Source organism: Protomyctophum bolini (genome assembly GCF_963924005.1).
Source record: "Protomyctophum bolini genome assembly, chromosome: 12".
In the NCBI taxonomy this organism is placed as follows: Eukaryota; Metazoa; Chordata; class Actinopteri; order Myctophiformes; family Myctophidae; genus Protomyctophum; species Protomyctophum bolini.
In genome coordinates, this window is record NC_137873.1 from 23,318,764 (window position 1) to 23,342,308 (window position 23,545).

The following is a 23,545-nucleotide window of genomic DNA, read 5'->3' on the forward strand; positions in this document are numbered from 1 at the left end:
TACATTTGTTTTCCTGGAGAACATAATGGGTTCCTAACAAAACTGTCATTTGTCAGGATAAATTGATTTGTTAACTTGTTTGAGAAAAATACTGGTATGTCAAATTAAAATTCAATTAATTTAAAAGATTTGGTTGCAACTCATCACCCGTTCTTAAAAGCAATTTAGGAAAATATTCACTAGCCTGGATGAAGAGGTTCATGCTTACCAATGCTTATATTCCGATCTCATACTACTCGAGTAACATCTGCTAAGTGGCTAAATTCAATTGTATTGAAGTTTCCTTCCAACAACCGCCCTCGCCCCCAATAAGTTAAAAAACAAACTAAATCTAATTAATACTATAAACGATGACCACATTGTTGCCATACTCAACCTGCACAGTGCAGAGCACCAATAAGTAAACCACACCTCTGTGGGTAGGGACTTGTAAGGCAATCTTTATTGCATGTGAATGACATGACCTGGCATCGTTCCTCCTTGATGGTGAGCTGACATATCTAAGCTCAGTGATGGCTGCACTTCAACCTGTCCACATTGTGATGAGCAGTGGCTTCTTGTACAGGTATGCATGTTACTAGTGTCCACAGGTAGCTTGTTTCATTGCACTACCATCAGTCATCTTTACATGGGAACAGTATGACTCATCCACAGGTCTTTCCTTCCTCTTGATTGGACCATCAGGTTCTTGAAACAAGAAGCTTAGCTTAATTTGTCCTCACAATTTGGCTCACACAAAGAAAGCCGTTAAGACGTCATGCTTGTAGTTTCAGCAGACCAGGAGGGGAGAGAGAACTACCATTTTCAATTAGCTTCTCTTATCTCACCAGTGAACAATTGTGTTCTACCTCGCAACATTCATCAGTTACGTTCCAGGTTGCCTAAATGTGGGAGGGTGTTGGATGCCACAACAAAGCTTAGATAAGCAAGCTACAGCCCACACACAAACACATTTTAAAACATTCACTTGATGTCTGACTGCAGTCTATCATGTTGTAATGTACTGTAAGGAAAATGTACTTTGCTTCCTGGACCTTGCATGGACACGCGCCGCAAATCCTCTTCTTTTTAGCATCCAACATACAGTACATAACAGGGGTTTACAGTCTACTGAACTTGTATGACAGAAAACGGAGATCTGCTTGAACACTGATGCTAGTTAGTCAAATCACTTTCAGACAGCACAATGTACATTTGCAGAGCGAGCACCACCTGGAGAGCATTTCTCTCAACACAGATCAAGTATACATACATATCCCAGACCATTCACTCTGTACAAATAGCTACGTTTATAGCAGCAAAAATAACAGCTTTCAGAAGAACAAATAAAACAAGCGAGAGGCGTCGGGAAGCAAGGGGATGAAATTCATTATTGTATAACTGCGAGCCAATGTTTGCTTCTGCACATGAAATGTACACTAGATTCCCAAATTCCATACAAATAATGGTACTGTAACAATACAACAGTTGTGTGTGATACAGTAACACTTGATCTGATCCTTCACATAATTCATAGTTACTAAGACGGTCAGTGAGGAAAACAAAAACAACTCAATGGCATGGTAAATATCAGCTCTGCCACAAAAGGCCATGCTCGCAAAACTGACTGTGATTGTTGTTCAGACACCTGGTGTCTGAACAACAAAAACAGATTTAAGACAAGATTCTCAGATCTACCTTTCAGAATAGATCCCCGGGGTTTATCAGATATAACTGAACTTAATATAATGCTAATCATCCATAACTTATAACTCCTATAGTACTGCCTCATCAGCGAGAACAGATGAGCGTGATCTTGATTCTGAAGTGCAATTCAGTCCCAGAAACCTCATTCTGGGTTAGTTTTTTTATTAAGTAATGTCAGAACTTGACTGCCCATCCTCTAGCCCCATGTGTTGTACAGTACAGTCTATTTAATTACATGACAGTGTCATTTTGTGGCAAGTTACAAGTGTTATGAGGACTTCAAGGAATACTCCACTGTCAAGTGTGTGGCTGTTAAGTTAATTTGACATTAACTGTAAATCGATAAACAAACCATTTGATTACATGCGAGAACAGCGGAGAAAATGCTTATTTTATGTCCCATTCTGAACATAGCGTTTTGCTTATTGATCCCACAAAACCCAGAATGCACTGCTGAGGCTTGGTTCTTGAGCAGTTCGAGGCCGCTAGTGACAGAGGGGTGAAAGGTGGTGGCTTGTGATGTCTGCAAACATGTTGCCGTGCAGACAATATGAGTGTTGAGGGACGTAGCACCATGTACTGATCATTACTTCTACCGATAGACAAGGATGAAAAACAGTGAAGTATTCCATTGATAGTCCATTATAATATGGCATACAGACATTTGGTTGTACATGATGCATTCCTAGCTCAACATTCTCAAGGTAGCCCACACACACACGCACACAGCAACTCTAATGAACCCTCCAGATCGAGGCAATTCTCATTTTGGTAGGGTGTCTTCTCCAAGTGCAACGGGCTGCAGTGAGGTGGGTCTGGGGTTACTGGTTCCGAGCAGGGAAGGGGACATTACTGGCTGCTGAAATGTCTCTGTCAGGGAGAACCCAATAATCAAAGTCAATGAACACCTCCGCAAACCTTCTGGATACCTTAATCCCTCTCTGCCGATGATGAGCTTGATGTAGCGATAGCAAAAACTGAAATCCACTGCCTCCCTTTCAATGGTGCCTTCCCTCTTGCTCTCTCACTTTTCTTTTTCCCCATATATTTTTTTTTCTGCCAATTTTATCTTGTTTTCCCACCCTCAGCCCTTTGCAAACGGTCACATTCAAGGGTACACACTGCAACAGTATGGCGAGTACCCAGTACCACCCTACCCATCTTGCTTCCAAACAACACCTACCTGAACCCCTCCGTTCGTTCTGCTCTCGCTTCTAATTCTCATCTGTTTGGGGCGCAGCAGCTCAGGTAAAATGGTTCACCCCCCCTTTTTCCTCTACATTGGAACAATCCTGCCATGGGATTGGCCAGAGGGGTCTGTCAGTCAGTCACACAGAAGAAGAGGAGCCAGTCAGTAGCAGGAGGAGAGAGAAGAGGTGGCTGGAGACTGCAGGGAGCCAGAGGAGTTGGATCGTCGCATGTGAGGGAGGAGGTAGGCGTCTGAGCCCAGCTGGTGAACGTCAAACCTGTCCTCCTTGCGGTATGCCAGACAGCGGCGAATGAACGCCTGGTGAGAGTGCACACACACACACACACACACACACACACACACACACACACACACACGTTATGAATTATTAACAGCAGGATGTATGTGTGCAGTTGTGTATGAATGGATAGTTTCCTAATTTTGTTATGAAAAATAAATAATGTTCGATCTAAATCTTTGCTAAATTGACCACGCAGAACCTTTTGTTTTATTTCATGAATGTTATTTCTAATCATTTTCGCATGAAACCAATGCACCAACTGAATGATTGCAGAACGTGTGTGTTACCTTAGCTTCCGTGCTGGCCTGTGGTTTAGCAGGAAACTGCACCTCGGTGGCTTTGAGAATGGTGTTCTCCTGCAGGATGTCCTGCTGGGACTGGTTGTGACCAAACGGCTACAAGAAGACAGAGATAACATCAATACAACGCTTTTAATTATTATTATTATTTTTAAGATTTGTTTTGGGGCTTTTTATGCCTTTATTGATAGGGAACAGTAGCCAGACAGGAAAGGGGGAGAGAGATGGACAGTGACACGCGGCAAAGGCCGCCGGGCTCGGAAGTCGAACCCGCGGCACACCGTCCGGCTGGCTTGGCAGCCTAGTTGCCCAGACGGTTGAGCCAACCATCCGGGCCTGATCACAATTATTCTAACGCCGATTTCTCACCAGCAGCTGCGAGACAATATCTGTAGTCAGTGGCGTAAATATCGACAGTGCACCGGGGCCCAGACGCCGTGGGGGTCCATGAAGGAAGGGGGGGAAAAAAAGGAAAAAGCCATGGCAATGTCATTGTCTCGGCCGAAAACGTGCGTGCGTCCTCGAGTTGCATGTGTGCCCCTGTGGATCTGCTCAGAGCTAAAGCGGCCCATCCTCCAAGTGTTATTTAGCACTGAAACGCACTCCTCCATCTTGCCATACATGTAGGCTATTTGCGCAGTCGCAATAAACAAAATATTTGCAAGGGGGCTTATTACCATGATGTTACGCCACTTCCCTTTGTAGTGTTTAAGCATCCTTTATAGTGATCAAATCATTAGTACTGTGGGAGGTTCACTGTTGCCGTTTTAATTTGCATGGAACAAGTCTAGTCTTCAGTGTGCACTGCACATGCATCCTAAAGATGGGTTTTAACTGTGTACCTTGCGTCCATAGAGGCACTGGAAGAAGATGACCCCTACAGACCAGACGTCCACCTTGTTGGAGATTTTAGGAGGTTCCTTCCCAACCACAAAACACTCTGGAGGGAGGTACCTACAACACATACACAAAGCATTTTTACTGGATGCAAGTATCTAGAACACGTACACACATACACACACACGTCAAGTATCTAGAACACATAAAATCTTTCAACTAGGAGGTAAATATCTAGAACACAAACAAAACCTTTTCACTGGAGCCAAGTAGCCATGCACGCACACACAAAACATTTCCACTGGTAATGTTGTAAACCAGGGGTTCCCAAACATTTCCATGCCAAGAACCTCGAAATAGCCACAGTCTCTTGACTCACCGCTTAGCTTGTAGTTGTAGATCAGCTATTTTCCCCATTTTGACAATAATGACATGCCCAAAATAAGTACGCCACTGGCAACAATAATCTTATAAAATATTAAACAACAAAGGCCTTGTTGTGGGGAAAACTATACTTTTTGTTATTATAAAACATTTGTTTCCAAAACATTTATCATTTAACATCTCAAGGCCTGGACAACATCACGTCCAACAATATTCTGGATTTATTCCCCAACTGGTATGGAGGATGATTGTGATGTGTACGAACTGACACATGAATTAGATTCACATCTCACCAGTAGGTTCCAGCGCCCTGCGATGTGAGGTCCATCCCATCCACGCCGTAGTTATCATCATCCATGATCTTGGACAGGCCAAAATCTGTAATTTTTATCTCGCCACATGCAGTACCGTCCACCAGCAAGATGTTTCCTGCACAGCAAAGAAAGATTTGACTTGCATGAAAGTATATATTGTTATGTTTATATTGTTATGTTTCTGCTACCATAAGAGATTATTTGAATTAAATATACATGACGTCATGTGTCAAGAGACGGGAAGCAGGTTATTTAATCAAACCATTGGTGTACAAACAGTCCATTGTCTAATCATTTTTTAAGTAAATTTAAAACAATGTCAACGCTACCCAACATTAAAGTTGTACCACGATTTTGCCATGTTGAATCAGTTTTTACACATTTTCCCAAAATCTTTGTCATTTCTAGTTGGCTGTATTTGAATGACGTAATCTTCTTAGCAATAAATAACCCTCAGCTTGTGTCCTAAACAAATCAATCTCAGCTTGTGTCCTAAACAAATCAATCCCAAGGTTTAAATAAGGGTTGAATGGAAGAAAACACTCCAATAACTCTGTTATAATCCTTGATGTGTACATTTATGTTTAAACTGTCAACAGTACACTGTGTGTACTGTAATCAGGGCTGGAAAGTAACTACGTACATTTACTCAAGTATGGCACTTCTAGTAGAGGCATGTCTTCTTTCTTTTTTACATCTACAGAAGCAAATATTGTACTTTTACTTCACTACAATTATTTGAAAACATTACTTACTAGGTACTTTGCAGATTTTGATTACACAAACATACATTAACCACTTCAGCTCTATATACATTTCGGCCATTGAAAATAGCAAATCTACAAGCTCACAATGCAGCTTGTAGATCTACTATTTTCAAATGTTTTTTGTGACTGTGAGCACGAAAACAGCATGGTCGTAACTCTGTCATTTCTCAACCGTTTCGGACGCGGGGCGGCTCGCCGGAATCCCCCCCCCCCCCCCCCCCACGGGGACCCCCACACGGAGTTGCACCACTTACTTCACACGGGTGTGATTTTTTTTATACATTTGAAAACGTGTACCAAAAGTAGAAAGTACTCATTATGCAGAATGTCCCATTTTGATACCAATACTTTTGTACTTACAAAGTACACTTGCGTTTCTAAATTGCAGGATTGATACTTTTACAAGTATAGTACAAAATGTGAGTTCTTCTTCTGCCACTGACTGCAACATTAACATACCAGGTTTGAGGTCATAGTGGATGATGGGGGGTTTGATCTCGTTGAGGTAGCGCAGGGCGTTGACAATTTGCATGACGATAGACCTCGCCTCCTTCTCCGACATCAGCTTGTTCTGTTTCAGGTAGAAGTCCAGGTCGTTGCCCTCGCAGAACTCCAACACCGTACAGAACCTGGCATGGCCAGCGGTGAGAGAGAAATAACCCTTTCATCTTAGTGCAATCAATCAAACGGCATCACTTTTTCTCCTTAAAACATTTAGACCTGGAAAGCATTTGTGTCCTTTCAGATATTTGCTGCCTACGTACTATACTATAAGTTTGTCATTAAACTAACAATATAGAAGTGGGCAGAAAACCATCATCTCCATTTTCATGAATTAGTACCCTACTTGATCACTGAAGTACCTACTACAACATCACTGAAGTACTTAAAGTAGCAGATCTAGTACAAGCTCAAAGCACACTGGGTTTTGAGCTCGTCGATCTGTTACTTTTGCTTTTCTTTTAACCCTGAAAGGTAATGGATAAATGGACACATGAGGTTTCCACAGAGATGATTCAGAGACGATTTGTAGAATTGTCCTCTAAATGGGTTAATGGGTTGGCCAAAATATCTAATTGATTTTAAATGTTCCCAAATGGAATGTGTTTATTATATTTGTATTGGTGGTTGTTGATGGTTGTATCAATCAGGAAGACTAGCCCATCTCAGGGCTACCCTGACATCCCAGCCAGGGCTCAGGGAGTAAAGGACAAATGTGGGTTTTTTTCAACCAAGGTTCATGTTTTATGAACAAGAAAGTAAAAGATTATAAGAAAGTAAAAGATTAGTATTAATTATTTTTCATTTGTTGCTTTCTTTAGTTTTTGTGATTTTAGCTATGAATACCGTGAATACCTGGGTGTGGACTAGTAGTTTCAATTACAGGAAGTGTCCCCCATTAAAATGGGTATGGATGTTTAGTCAATTTATGTGGCTTAAACACAGCTAGTAGTGCTGCCAGAATTGTCCAAGAATTACATTCGGATATTCGTTTCAAAAACCCACGTGGATTCGAGCAATTCGGATTTCGATTTCAATTCGTGGCCATTCGGATTTTTTTATAATTATATTTACACCAATACATCCATTTAAGATCGCATTGCTGGCGCAACTCTCTCTTTCTCTCTCTCTCCGTGCATTGGTGCTGCTGAAAACCGAGTTGGAACACAACGCATGCATTCTCCCTTCTCCAGTAAAACTTCACCGACATTTTTCTTAAATGAGCAATCCTACCACACAGCCTTATCAAAACGAGGCACGGAGGCAGTATTCATTCACAGAAAAGAACACTGCATTGCTGCTGCTGCTGCTGGACCGGCGCCACAGTTCATCCTTACGTATTTTATTTATCTTTTTATAATTTCCTGAAGGATAAAGTCGCTTCATGATTGAAGATTGACGAATGATAGATCTGTGTGTTGTTGTCTAAAAATATACTCTCCCGTCCGTCCGAAACAACACCGAAGCAAAAATAAAACAGTTTCAGTGTAGGCCAGGCCTGTCCCCGATCTAATCACTAGGTACGCTGTTGACGGAAGATTTCACCCTTCTGAGCAGCGTACACTCACTGCGCAAAGAACGTAAAAGGCTCCCGCGGCCCCGCCCGCCCTGTGCTCACCGTTCTTTGCGCACCGTCCGTATGCAAATAACGTAGCACACTCTTTGCCGACTTTGCGCAGGGCGGGTGGGGGCCTTTTGTGAATCGGGGAACCTACGCAGCCTGCGTAGTCTGCGTTTAGGAAGAGTTATCTGCGAGGCAGCTGCTTTATTCTTCAATGTATGCCGGTGTCGGTGTGTCGCATGGCAAATATAACTAATCTACAAGCTCACAAGTCACAACGCTTGCCCATGGCACCGTCTCGCGAATTCGAACCTTCATTTTATATATTCGGTTATTCATTTATTTTTTTGGTTCGAATATGGAATATTCGTTGGCAGCACTAACAGCTAGTGTGGCGACTTCTATTTCAACTTGGCCTCTCCGTGTAACAAATGTAACTGGGTCACACTGCACTGGTGATGTGTGTGCACAACCATCATGGTTGGGGGAAGGGGCTCTGAGGTCAGCATGGGAAGGTCAGAGGTCACTCACGTGTCAGTGTCCAGGGAGAAGTAGTCATACAGTTTGACTATTCTGGGATGGTCCATCTGCTTGTGTATCCGGTACTCCCTGCATGCGTGCCTGTTACCAGGGCAATACCAAGGAAACCCCAGTTATTACTCGCAAAGTGAGGGTGGTTGGTGAAGACATACGCAGTCAAAAGTTAGGGCACACCTGCTAATTTTGTATTATTTGTTTCTACCATTTCTAGAATATCAGTGAAAACATCCATACTATGAAATCATGAAACATGAAACAAAACTGAACGACGCTGGTGCAGCCGTGTCGCCATCTATAACCAGACGTCTCTTCACATTATGTTTCAGAGGACCGCACTCTCATTTATATAAAAATGTTGTTCCCTCTCTCCTAACATCATTTGCATCTCTCATAAAGCCTCAGCAGGGAGAGACAGACGGATTGTTAATCATTTATGAATCCAGAATTTCTCAATGAGGGAGGTAGAAAGTGGATATGTGCTTCCAGCCACTTTTCCAACATAAAAAAAAGAATCTCTGAAAACATGTTAAATGACATATTGAATTATTGATCATGTCAGAATATTTTGACATTCTTTCAAATGTGTCTGCAGAGTGACTTTAAAGTAGGCACCGCCCATTAACTCTGGTGTCAGCGTCTCAATCGCCTTCATGAGGTACTAGTCACCTTCCAGCTAACATGTGTACCTTGTTCATTTGTGGAATTTCTTCTTAAAGACTTGGAGCCCATCAGTTGTGTTAAAAAGACGTATATTAAATGACAGTCCATCATTACTTTTAGACATGCTGTGTGTGTGTGTGTGTGTGTGTGTGTGTGTGTGTGTGTGTGTGTGTGTGTGTGTGGCCGGGGTGTAAGTTGCTTTATTACTGCAGTAATAAAAATACCATACTGTCATACAGCCCTAGATGATCTCTGCATGCGTAGTTCCGACTATGAAACTTGGGGGAGGTGGTGTGGGTGGGGGTGCTTTGCTGGTGACAGTCAGTGATTTATTTAGAATTCAAGGCACACTTATCTAGCATGGCTACCGCAGCATTCCGGATAGGATACGCCATCCCATCTGGTTTGCGCTTAGTGGGAACATGATTTGTTTCTCCACAGGACAATGACCCAAAACACACCTTCAGACAGTGGAAGGGCTATTTGACCGAGTCAGAGAGTGATGGTGGAATGCTGTGTCAGATGTCCTGGCTGCCACAATCACCTGACTTAAACCTATACTAGAGACAGTTTGGGATGACTGCAGGGTGAAGGAAAGGCATAAAGCAGCCAACAAGTACTCAGCAAATGTTGGAACTCCTTCAGGACTGTTGGAAAGGTAGTCCAGGGGACAACCTCATAAAGAATTGTTGAGAGAACGTACAAAGCTGTCACAATGATTTAAAAAATGTAACTAACATTTACGAGAAAGCAAAATGATAACATATTCAAATTTCCAGCATTTATTGTCTGTTGCCCTGTCTTTAATTTAACTGTGTATGTGTCACACATACATGTATTGACCAAAACATTTTCAATCTGCAATTTCTTTTCAGAGGAACAGATGTTTCAAGTAGCCTCCTAGGCATGTCATTCTGTTGCTGTGCAGGACATCAGGCCTATAAATAAAACTGCATGCTGAAAAATCTTAAAAAAACTGACCACAAGCAAACTAGAAAAACTCAATTTCCAAAACAAGACATTTTCACATAATTAAGCAAGAGAGTGCAAGAGAGATAAAATGGAAGAAAGAGACAATGTGCTCATGTGTATCCTGCATTTATTTTGTTATGTATACATAGGACCTACTTGTGGTAGTTCTCCTTCTTCTCCTCTCTCCAGTTTTTGTTGAGCTGGTGGATTTTGACAGCCGCATAGCGCTGCTCAAACAGGTCAAAAGCCTGGGTGTGGCAAGACAGACACACACACACACACACACACACACACACACACACACACACACACACACACACACACTTTCAACATCTACAGTAACAAAATACACTGGCACGTTCACCATTTTACCAGCCATAAATTACATTGTCATAACAAAAGGTTAAAACAGATTCAGATGACTAGTTTACTGTCACAGTGGCTGATGTCAATTTCTTCACTCAATTCAAACACAATCAAGGAAAGCGAGGGAACACTAACTGCATTCATACATGGCCACAGAAAACAGTTGTTTCTGATTGTTTTTTGATTGACATTTACCGGTAATCCCAGTTAAGCCACATGTAACTAGGAGTGGGCAATATCGTGATTAATGTCGCTGAGACGATACAATGTCTCCATGGTGAATGCACATTCTATGATTTGCACTTCTATACCTTATTTTATACTTCTGTAGAACAACAGTTTTGTTCGCCAAAAATAATACGTATTTTGGTCTAAATGGTCTGCAACAAAGCCAACAGGCTGCAAGTCATCTTCAAGGAAAGCCATCGACACTAAGCTACAACTGCAGACACTTGCTGCTGCATGACGCACTACAAAAAAATGGTTTACCTGGCTTCAACTCTGTGAAGTGTCAATCAATCATGTTTTTGTTTAAGTTTTCACTCTCCGTCCCATTCTCCACAATTCCTTCTCCGTTCCGTAAAAGGGCAAAATAACTAATACATGCTGTTAACCAGTTCCCTGTGCCATTTAAAACTACCCTTTCCATTCATGCAGTGTGGCTTGACAACACAACGATGACTTGGCCGCTTTGTAGGTGGCCACACTTGTTTGGCACACTGGTTTTGTAGTTTTTGTCATCACTAGAGTGAAAGTAGCATTACCTTGTAGACTTCACTGAAGCCGCCTCTGCCCAGCAGGTGCAGCAGCAGGTACCTCTCGTTCAGCGTGGGATGGTCTTTGAACCTGGTGGCAAGAATACATGGAGATGACAAGCAAATTCTCAAAACCTTTATGAAAGGTGCCAGGAGATATTCAATGCTAATGTCTTCTTGGCCGGATGTCAAAACAAAGCTGAAGCCAAGGAGGTGTAATCTAAAAACATCCATTATCGAAAAGGCAGAATTCCCATCAGCATTCCCGTTAGAAATGTATTTCTATCAAAAATGTCAAAACTAAGTCTTATTCAGAGGAATATGAAAGCCAAGATCAGAACATTCAGATGGTTCTATGACTGTTATAGGATCACTCATTTAACAGTTTTGCAGAACCAATTATCTGTGAATGCTGGCACCTCACAATTCCTTCACCCTGTTCAAATGCAGGCCAATGTAATAGCCGGGGAGCCACAGGCCCAACATTGGACAGGACCTGTGTGTACTTTTTATTTGTGTTTTTTCTATTTATTTGGTCATTAAGGTCCACAGAATGAGAGGCCTGCTCTGCCGGAAACATCGCGTTTTGTATGGCCATTTTTGTATGGCCATTTTTGTATGGCCTACCACACCATAGACAACCAATATAAGGCAACATTTCCCAAATGTCATCATGTTTTAAGTAGCATGTAACAATTGTGACATGTCAAACTAGGGGGTTTTCATGTTTCTGAATCCATTCCAAGCATTCATTTTGCACGAAAAACACTACTTGGCCAAAAATTCGACAATAGCCACTTGCCAAAATGTGCCCAAATGTGCAGACCTAATTTGTGCTGACCTCATCATATTTGTGACGACGGCTATGGCTGTTTTTAGGCCAAGGGGTGTTTTCCTTGCAAAACAAATGCTTGGAATGGATTCAGAATGATGAAAACCCCCTAGTTTGTCATGTCGCATGACTCACAGGGCTGTATTTTGCGTGTCTTAAGTACCAGGTCTTATTCCCTAAATTGAGTAAACTAAAGACCTGGAGGCGTGATCAATGCCATTTGGCTATTCTGAGTGGCCAAAGAGCATTGATCACGCCTCCAGGTCTTTAGTTTACTCAAGTTAGGGAATAAGACCTGGTCCTTAAGACACGCAAAATACAGCCCACAGTCTCACACTACTTAAAGCATGATGAAAATGTTTGCCTTATATTGGTCGTCTATGACTCTATGGTGTGGTATACAAAAATGGGCATAACTTTCTTTCGTGATGTTTCCGGCAGAGCAGGCCTCTCATTCTGTGGACCTTAATGACCAAATTAATAGAAAAAACACAAATAGAAAGTACGGCATGACATCACAGGTTCATCCTTAACCGTTGAGCTTTTGGGCCTGTGGCTCCCCGGCTATAATTGAAAATCTGACCACCATAAAGAAATCCTCCATAAGTGTGAGCAGAAAAGCAGATGGGTCAACATGTGGCCGGTACTCACGATGAGCTGTCCTCATTGTTGATCCTTTTCAGCTCTCTGATGTGGAGGTTTCTCACCCGCTCCAAGCGCTCCAGCTCAGCTTGGATTTCAGCCTCCTCCTGGACAAAACACCAGGCAGGACACATGAATGGACCTTTCAGATTAGGCTGTTAGGGCCGGGGTGTGGTCAGACCCAGACAGCCTGCATTTCAAATATTTTGTTTTGTGTCACATTGCATTCCTGAAGAGATGGGATTATTACATTCTGTCATGATGACGATTACAGAGATTTGTTTTCCCACTGACCTTCTTAAGATGTCCCAGACGTAGCTTGAAGATCTCCTCCTGCTCGTGGTACTCAGCCAGGGTCAGGCTGTTGAAATAACAAGCAGAAATGCCCCTTAATCAAAGTGCGAAATGTGCTACAAAGTGATGAAAATCCAAGATAATATATTTGTATTGCAGGATCAAGAAAACCCTACCAATGAAACCAACATATTTTTGTTAGAACATCACTCAATCATCTGCCTCTGTGGTCATGTTAATAATATGGTGGATAATTTAATGAAATCCTATTTAGGAATATGAGTCAGTATTCCGGTTACTGTGTGTGTGTGTGTGTGTGTGTGTGTGTGTGTGTGTGTGTGTGTGTGTGTGTGTGTGTGTGTGTGTGTGTGTGTGTGTGTGCATGAGTGAATGTAGCCAATGTGACATTAATCCTCCTCTGCCTCAGGCCCACCTAGTCACACTTTTTGTAATATTCCGTTCTGCACAGAATCTCACATGTGCTGATGCCATGATATCAGTTATTTCCCAGCAAATCCACCACTTGGTAATGTTCACGTAGATTTTTGTGCACCTCTGCACACAGTGCTGTGGTAAATACAAGTGCATTCCTCTGTGGAATACGTATTTTCAGTATATAATCAGAATGTCTCAATGTGAAAGACGGCATGGCAGCATATTTAGTTGACTCTGCTCTCCGGAGAGTGTAACACAATAACACTCTCATAACTGATCTGTACTGTAGGTTGCTTTCTGTGGCTTAAGGTGGCAGGTAACATCAATTCAAACCAATAATGGTAAAGCTGATTGTGGTATTTTTGTGTATTTGAAAGGTTTTAAATGAACTCAAACTCATTTCTAACGTCTTGTTGTGTACCGATTTGTGTACAAAAATATCACCAGCCAGCATCCTGAGGGACGAAAACTACCAAGCACGCTCACATTACATTTTGTAAATAATTGTCTTGGTGTACACTCACAGCTGGGGCAGCGAGGGCTTGAGGAAGGGGTCGGGGTCGTTGCCATTGACAACCTTGGTCTTGCGCTGTTTGGGCTCAGGGGCAGAGACCACTGAGAGAGAGGGTGAGGACAAAGTGTTGGGGGGCTTCCTCTTGGCCAGCAGCTTCCTCTGACGCTCAATGTCCTCCTTCTGTTGGTTGATGCCCTCCTGCTGCCTGCACACCAAGGAGACGAGGGAGTTACACCAGGGGTGCAAACATTGGAGATCTCAAAGCTCACAATGTGTCGCATTTCTTTTACAATTACCAGTATGAAAATAAAATGTCTACATCCTAATCTGTTGGTAGATCCAAAACAAACTGTTTCCCACTTATACTACATATATATATATATATAAACACGCGAGTGTTTGCAAACACTGACTTGACCAGGTTCTGGAATGCGTATCCGTCGGTCCACTGCTCTGTGTAGGAGGCTCCATGTCGCACCGTGGTGAAGTGACCCAGACGCAGACGGTCCTGCATGCTCTTCTCACGACACGACTGCTTCTCCTGGGTACTCTGCGCACGCACGCGCACAACACACACACAGAGATGAAGTAACCACCCAAAGCTTTTCAAACACATATTGTTGGGTCGATCGATACATGTACACATATCGTTGCTATTGGGCAGACACCTTTAATCTCTTTTTTATGCTTTTTTTTGTAAATTAATGCTCTACTTTGTCATACCAAGAAATATATGTAGCCTGTATAGCCTACTATATAGTATATGTAAAATGCAGTTTTTAAGGATTTTCTTTAAGGATGCTTAGATTTCACTGTTGCTACACGGCGTGATTATCGAGAGACAAGGTATCCACCCGACAGCAACAATATGCAAGCCAAAACAGGTACCTTCTCTATGAGCAGCTTTTTGCTCATAGTGATGCACTTGTTGAGTCTCTCCTTGTATTTCTCCAGCATTTTCTGCTGCTCGTCGATCTGTCTCCTCAGGTCACAGTTGGCCTTTTCCAGAGAGAAGTGGAGGTTACCGTTAATTAGGTGATCGGGTGACTGGACATTTACTGTAAGAATCGCCAACTACTTCAACCACTATATACTTTTGTAGTACTACACTATTGCTCAAAACTGCAAATTAACGCGCTGAAACACAGATACACACTACTGACCCTGAGTAGATCATCGATGCGTCCCTCTTTCTTCTCCAAGTCCAGACTCTTGTTGGTCTCCAGGGCGGCTAGTTTCAGAGCTGTGAGCTCCGTCTGAGACACAAAGATGTGGATTAGTTAATATATACATAATATGACACCATGTAGCTGAATGTTACAACTGAAGATGCTGGCTACAAACGTAGAAGATGGTGGCTACAGTATGTAGTAGTGCTGCCAACGAATATTCTATATCCGAATATAGATTCGAATCAATTTTTTTAATTAATAACCGAATATATAAAATTAAGGTTCGAATTAAAAATAATAATAAAAAATATTTTTTTATTTATTATTATTATTAGTTTTCCGTGCCATGGGTAAGCGTTGTGACTTGTGAGCTTGTAGATTAGTTATATTTGCCATGCGACACGCCGACAACGGCATACATTGAAGAATAAATCAGCTGCCTCGCACATTTCCTAAACACAGACTATACAGCGCAGCGCAGTTCTGATTGGCTGCCTCGTCTCCAGCCATGTTGCCTCAGAATTCTTTAGGGTCACTAATTTGAGCATAACAGCGGAGCATAGGCGCTAGCCAGCTAAAAAGTTTCATAACGTCGGCAGCAGACCCACAGTCCACAGATAATAATAATGCAGCAGAATTAACACTGCCTCCGTGCCTCGTTTTGATAAGGCTGTGTGGTAGGATTGCTCATTTAAGAAAAAAATGTTACTGGAGAAGGGAGAATGTATGCGTTCCGTTCCATCTCAGTTTTCAGCAACACCAATGCGCGGAGAGAGAGAGTTGCGCCAGCAATGCGATCTTAAATGTTATGTCTAAGGTTGTATTGGTGTAAATATAATTATTAAAAAATCCGATTGGCTCGAATTGAAATCCGAAATCCGAATGGCTCGAATTGCTCGAATCCACGTGGGTTTTTAAAACGAATATCCGAATCCAATTTTTGGACAATTACGGCAGCCCTAGTATGTAGCATACCCATGAACACAACACCACACTGTCCTATGTATTACCATTATATTAAACTGCTGAACAAGGACTGATCACCGCCTGTGAACTAGAACACCACTTGAAACTGACTCCCTTCATGAGGATGGATTTTTTGTTTGTTGCACTTTGTAAGATTACTTTGCCCTCTTTGACATGCCTTTCTCTTCTTCTCCCTTTTCTGACGGAGCTTGCACAAAAAGTAATTTCACCCACTTCTTTACTTTACACCCATTATCCAGTGATCTTACAATGAAGTAGATTCATTATGATATTACTACTACAGGAGTAATCTACAGTGATCTACATGATATACAAGTCAAATGCCATATATCATACTAATGTGTAAGGGTCTGTAAAAAATGTATTTCCGGGCACAAAACCACAAATTGAAATGCCTTTTTACAAGTGCTTATAGTTATTTAGAAAGCATGTACTTTGCATGCGAGCGTACCTGGACACACTTGCTGGAGGAGGCTTTAGGATTCATCAAGTGTTCACCAAAACACAGACTTGTGGGAGAGGAGCTGTTCTGTCGGATCTGCAACCACATGACATCTTCCATGTCATTACAACACACACACACACATGCACAAACTATCAGTAAAAACCGCCCGGTTAAGCATTTTTCTCCTCGCAAACTACTTACGATAGAGCCCGGGGCGGAGTGAGAGTTCTGCGGCGAGCGGAGGGCAGATGGAAGACCCCTGACGGGACTGGAGCCGTTTCCACCCTGGAACTACACACAGCGGGAAAGGTGGCATTGTAAAGGACATTGAGGACATGCGTGTACGGTGTACATAATGGTAGAACCAGATGGACACTTATTTGGTTCCATATGTATTGTACACTCTTTGTAGTTAAATTAAAACTGAGGAATGTACCGTATACATCACATAGTTTTTTTAAACATAGATTCTTATAACAAGTACTAAAACAAACATTTCTCTAATTTGCGTCAGCGCTCCTCTAGGGATGAAATGGTTAATAGGTTTAGTAAAATGACGAAAACTGCTGCATTTCACAGTAACAGAAAGGCATTTTGACATCCGCAAAGTACGAGCAACTCATAAAGTATGAGTCAACATTATGTTGCAATGTTTTTGCCAGAACAGAAGAAAATATATAAAAATATAATTACATATGAATTTCAGGCCATATTGCCCACCCCTACAACATCTGCTAAAGTTTGTCAAAGATTTGGAATGAATGTATTTAAAACAAATTGGGTCAGACGCATTAATTAAAAAAAAAGCATGAAATAACTGACAATTTATCCTGTGATAAAATGCATTCTACATATTTTTTTATTTTTAAGTTGTGTTGGGGGGCATTTTAAGCCTGTGGAGGGATAGGAACGACATACAGCAAATCTGTCTGAGAGGTACGCGCCCTAATCCACTTGCTGGGGTTCTACTTTATGCACCGTTAGAAGACCACCTCTTAAATCTAACTAGTACTCACACAGAAAACTAATGGCCAGAAATACCTCAACAATTTAGGCTTTAGTAGATGCTCTCATCCAACACAACTTACAAAGTACAAGATAGGAGTAAAGCGGAAGGAATCCTAGTCAACAAACGATACGGCAAATTAAATGGTCATGTACAGTAAATGAAGCGCAAAGAAAACAACTGAGTTCTACAAAGTAACCAGGTAAACACCACACCTACCGTATACGGTATGACGGGTATGTCTAGATGAATACATAACATAAGACAATAACAGATGGACAGAAAGGGAGCAAAATGGTTACTATAAGAAAGCCCATAAACACAGAGGTGATACTCACATCAAAGTAGTCGCTGATTTTGGGCCCGCGTGTAGAGTTCTTCCCTGTGATGTGAAAAAAGGAAGACAATATAAAAATACATGAATAAACTTATAATTCAGGGTGGCTCCCAAATGCTCTTCTAGCTGCAGGTGTGTGTCAAACATACCTTGGCTGCTCTCCGATTGGGTGTCGGCCTTCCTCTTTCTTCCTCTGGAAGTTTCCGAGTGTTTCTTTTCTGGGGTCTTCAGGGAGAAGAAAATATCGATATGATAAATCCCTCATCCTCTACTTAAAACAAATTCCAGCATTGCATATGACGAAAAGAGACATTGGAAAGGAAGAGTACATACTGTGTAGGCAGGGGAACTCCCTCTCTTCATATCAGAGTTCTGCAAAGCAAATGGAGATAAATGTACTGTACAGCTTTATAATATGCTTCACGGTTTCACATAATATATATATACACAGTATATTTATTTATATTTAGACTTGCGTTGTGTAGGAACTCTGTTGTGTTTTTATACACTTCTTAAACCCTATGTACATGGTTGACCGGAGGCCCCCAAGGCTCTATTCTAGTTACGCTATTCCCTATTCACCATACATCTTCACTTTATGTGTTGCAAGCTTGTAGATCTGCTCATTTAGCTGGATGTTCGCCCTAGAATAGAGAATACACCAACCAGGAGTGTCATTGTATTCTCAGTACAACGACAAAGACTTAAGTTTCTAAGTTCTAGGAGAGTGATGGAGAGGTAGAGTGGGAATGGACAAGAAAGAAAACACCATTTGGGAGTGAGAAGCACGAACAAAGCGGGACTGTATCATTTGGTCTCGCCACTGCTGCCATGTCAGTGAGTGGTATACAAAAACAGCAGGAAACTAACTTTTTAATCTACACTAGTGGCTGCAGTTAATATCCTGCCTGGAGTACAAAACACATTTACTAAATTTGGCACATAAGGGAAGCAGTGTCTCTTCTTGACAGCTCAAATTCAACCAAAGGCTGTGGATAATTGGATAATTGTAATCCCATGCAAAACCTGATCAACTCCTTGTGGTTGCATGGATCTATTCCGCAACAGATTTTTATTGTTACATCTCAAGTCATGAGTACACAAGAGTAATGTTATTTAGTTTTGGTTTGTTTTTAGTTTTTAACATTGTAGCAGAAATAACAATAAGTCTGTGCATAACTATAGACCTGGGTTTCATGAAGGTGGCATACCTGCTTTCAGATTTTCTATACTATAGATTTATTTCATTGACTGGGCAGATTTTTAACAATGATCACATATGAAGGTGTTATGTGTCTTCTTTACAGGTCAAATCTGCTGTGAAGCCAGTCAAAGTTATGTGAAACTCAATCGGAAGAGGAAACAGATATGCAACCTTCTGGAAACCCGTGGGACTACAGTTATGGAACCTATAACAAAGATACAAGAAAAACAGCACAAGTCTGTACATTATATCATGGCACACTTTGAAGTGCTTAAAGGTGCCATGTGTGTCTTTCTAAATAGTATATACACATTGTGTACTACTACTATTTGTATGCACTGCACTGTGTATAATCATGTTCTATTTATGTGGATTTACATTACTATGTACAATTACTATGCTGTGCCTGTCATATGTTGAAAGACTATAGTAGGTGTGTGAGGGGTGCACCACACACCATACCCACCAAACAAAAAACTGTGTCATGTCTTGAAAGATTATAGTAGGTGTGTGAGGGGTTGTGCACACCTGGCTGTGTGAGTCCGAGTGACAGTGAGAGAGTGCATACGTGTTTTACCTCTGACTCCTTGTCACTTGAGGAGCCCAAGCTGCCATAGCTGTGGTTGGAGCACTCATTGGCTAGACCCTATGCAGAGGGAGAATATGAGAGAACAGGACAACAAAATGACCCGACTACACGTGTGGTGACTTCATCAAATATATACGGTACTGTAGGTGTGTCTGTGTTAACTGGTCATGCGTGTGCATGTGCTCATGCACGCATGTGTGTGTATGTTCTTTATTCTAGTCTTATACCTACTATTCAAAATTGTGTTTGTGAGGTGTCTGTTTCACAGTGGTAATACATTATGTTTAAAATAAATAAAAAATAAGGCAGCTAGACTAATTAGGCCTAGTCTAGCCCTTGGATTAGTCACCAAACTTTAAACTGCTTGCAAATCTGTAGGGATAACATACTGAATTTTGAAACATTACATGGTGTTACTGTATTATAAACTGTCCACTGTAATCCAACGAACGGCAACAACAGAAAGCGCATGATAACCGTGCTGACAAATCCTGGATGTAATCATTAAAGGGAATCCACATCTTTGATGTGAGGAGATCAGGAATATAATGGTTGAAAATCAGCCAAGTTTCCAAAACACAGTCACATTTTGTATATGATTCTCTTTAAAACCTGTAATTCTACGCTGCCCACGTATGCGTTTTCATTTACATGTAGACATACACAGTATGTACACAATGTATTTTGTTCTTGCTTACTGTAAATCGCTCTGGATTAAGAAGAGCGTCATTGTATTGTTGTCATGTGGAGTCATGTGCCACATAATTCACATTAATAAACAATCTTATAACTATCCAATTAGCTAACAATGTCACAGCAGTTGGTTGCTGTTTGTTTCCCACCCTACATTAAGAGTGTGTGTACTTGACTACTTTTATTACAATTACTAGTAATATATTAATAATATTAATATTCTACTATATCAATAGTAGAATTTCAGAAATACACATACACGAGTTGCCAATTTTCCTGTTCCTCACAAGATAAATGGTTGTTTGATGGTGTAAAAATACTTTTTAGAGTTAGGCAATTAAAAGTTTAGGTTTAGCGGTTAGTGTTGTAGTTATGCCTATACAGTATTATACTTAGTTGAGCATCGGTGTGGGTGCGAGCTTGATATAGTCTATTTTCGGTGTGCAAAACCTACAAGCAAAGAAGTATAACTCAGGCTTTAGGGTTAGTTGTACATTTATAAAATGTTGATGTCCTCAAAGCTACATAATACCAATGGCATGTTTGTGCGTTACCTTAGTGCCTCCGCTGGCACTCCCAGTGCTACCTCCAGTGTTTCCACTGACAGCCCCCATGAACCTGGCCTCCAATAGCTCCTGTCTCCTGGGGTCCAGGCTGTGCAGCTCTTCCATGGGGCCTAGCAACAGATCAACACATCCATCGTGAATGGAATCATCAACCAGCCTCTCCGCTTAACCCGACAGCTGTTAAAAATGGGCTCACGCAGTGTTTACACCACACTGCATTAGACTATTATGACCTTTTATGAGCGATTTTGAGGCCCGGCAAGGTCAATAGCAGAGTAGAGTGGGATAAAAACGGAGCATTTAGAATGATGGAGGTTCCATCCTCAAGTCTTTCCAACCAATACCCAGGCCGTTATCTTTCTGCCTGGCACTCGATATCAGGGGAAATTGATTTGGACCCAGTGATAGACGTGTGTCCAAACCTCCAGTGTGCTCAGTCATCCATCAATGTTTCCCCTGCTGTGGAAAAAGTAGATGTGACTTTGCTCTGCTGCAAGCCATTCACAAGTTTGTTAAATACTATTTATGAGTCAAAGATTTGTGTCCAATTTATTACAAGGATTTGAGAACTTTAACCATGCCGTGGCGTTCGCTGTGATAAAACAGCAGCACATTTTGTGCATAAAATGAATACAAATACACTATGGATACTATATTGAATGCTAAAGAAAGACATGGGCCTTAGCCTAGTTATATGACAACTAGTTTCCAAAGACACAGCTCTTGTGCCCTCTTGTGACTGTTGGCATGTGTTGTTCCAGGGTGTCATCTTTGCATAGCACCTGACTAGTGAACAATAGCCCCCAAAAGGTCTAAAAAGACATTATGCAAAAGGACCTTGTGCCTTGAACCAATGGGCTAGCTAGGGCAGCCCAAATGAGGTTATCCAAGGATAGCAGGATAGACAGAATGGAGGAAAAAAGACAATGTATGTAGGTATATACAGGGCCTTCTGTTCCGATACCACCCAGGCAATTCTGAGCCAAATGGAGAACTCACGTTAAGAATTCTCTCAAAAGACGTACTGCAACTTTAACTTCATAATGTTGCCCATCATCATTTGACATAGGTCAAGCTCATAGACTGGTCAAGCTATATTAGCTGAGCATTTCACGCTGGCATAACCCAAACGACCGTATGTGGGCAAATGTTAATGTTTGTTAATTTGGTCAAATCATGATCTTCTGCATTCATCCGAGTTATTGGAATTTTATTTACAAGCCAATTAAAATGGGGGAACGAGGATCTCTAAAATGTCCACAAATTAAACACCCTGGGGCCTATATCTTAAGTTTAAAACTGCTGGGCGTTCTGCATCGCAATGCATGCAATGAATGTATCCATTGCATGATGTTGATACAGTCGATACAATGTTACCAAAGTCGAGCATTTTTTTCTTGTTCCAACATAAACAGCTGTAAATAGTGATCATCAGACATAACGACACAGACTAAAGCTCTTATTTGTGTGCAAACAAACGGTGACACAGCTTTGCTGCTAAACCAGACTGAAGCCATCAAACAACTGAACTGACAGCTGACGTTTGGCTTCTAATTCACGGCATCATGGAACTTGACATCCATCTTTATTACTTCCAAGCAACCCGACTCGAGACATTCACATTCCTGCTTCTCTTCCGCAAAGGGACGAACATTAAATGTCTCCGGTGCTTCTTTTTCCTCCACCACCCCACCCTAGCTCTCCTTCCTGTAAGGCAGACATAATGCATGTATTAATATACCTTCCTTGGTCTTCGCGGTCGCCGTTATGATGTGTTGTTGAAAAACCGTCGGGGACGAGGAGAGCTGCGACCAAGATGGCGTCGCCTCCAAACTTCCACCACCACTTCCACCACTGTTACTTTGGACACTCATGAAGGAGAAGCCTCTTCACCGCCGAGCAGGAGGTGCCGGGGATCGGCGGGCACACGACGAGCAGCACGCCTGGGCCGTAGTAGTCCGCGAACAACAACAACAACAGCCCGAATTCCTCCCCAAACTTGCGTCCATCATCTTCTCTTCTGACACCTGCTGGTACGCGTGTATAATATATATATTTTTTGTATAATATATATGCGTACGTATATATAGACGGTCCGTTGTGCGCTGTTTTTTAGTGCATTCTTTTTTCCATAAACAGCGACCTCCGCTGCTCCGACGTTCATGTATGAGATCCGCTCAGATGGATACAATGTAACCTTTGCATGATGACCGCCGCTCGCTCGCTCGCGCGCCTGACTGTCAGCATCCAGTTCACTTCGCTCGCGAGCGGAGCTTTGATTGTAGAAAGCAGTGTTGCCAGGTTTGCGAGAGAAACAAGCAAACCAGGTCGAGGAAAACAAGCCCCAAAGAAGGGATTGATTGATTGATTGATTGATTGATTGATTGATTGATTGATTGAGTTTGTTGTTCCCCATACACGGGAAAGCCCCCAAATAGCCCAGGTCACGTGACATCATCAGGGATGGAGATCACTAATGTGATGTCATAGTAAATGTGACTTGCTATCGCAATACAGTATAAGTAGCGGTTCAGAGGGAAAGCACATCCACATCCCGCATTTCTTTCTCACTTCGAGCTCAGGATGTTCCCCTCCGCTTGCTGCAGCATCTGCTGGAGCAGGTTCCAGACAGTGCACGTCAGGTGAACTCCAAGTGAGAAATAAATGTGGGAGGCCCTTGGTGTCCATCATGTGATT

The 23,545-nt window shown here is 41.9% G+C and overlaps 1 protein-coding gene across 1 annotated transcript; it reads right to left on the minus strand.

Annotated features, from left to right (window-relative positions):
- Positions 1–428: 428 nt before the first annotated feature.
- On the minus strand, positions 429–23,082 carry LOC308325594 (serine/threonine-protein kinase tousled-like 1-B). Its single transcript, XM_080778127.1, has 22 exons — positions 22,590–23,082; positions 20,837–20,958; positions 19,578–19,646; positions 18,130–18,168; positions 17,946–18,021; positions 17,798–17,841; positions 16,655–16,744; positions 16,460–16,546; positions 15,013–15,105; positions 14,738–14,848; positions 14,263–14,399; positions 13,860–14,054; positions 12,901–12,967; positions 12,616–12,713; positions 11,142–11,223; positions 10,168–10,259; positions 8,371–8,460; positions 6,237–6,406; positions 4,990–5,125; positions 4,318–4,429; positions 3,464–3,571; positions 429–3,193 (listed from the first exon to the last, which is right to left on the minus strand). Exons 1-22 carry the CDS (start codon positions 22,720–22,722, stop codon positions 3,038–3,040), a joined length of 2,307 nt encoding a protein of 768 aa, XP_080634253.1. The 5' UTR covers positions 22,723–23,082; the 3' UTR covers positions 429–3,037.
- Positions 23,083–23,545: the final 463 nt, after the last annotated feature.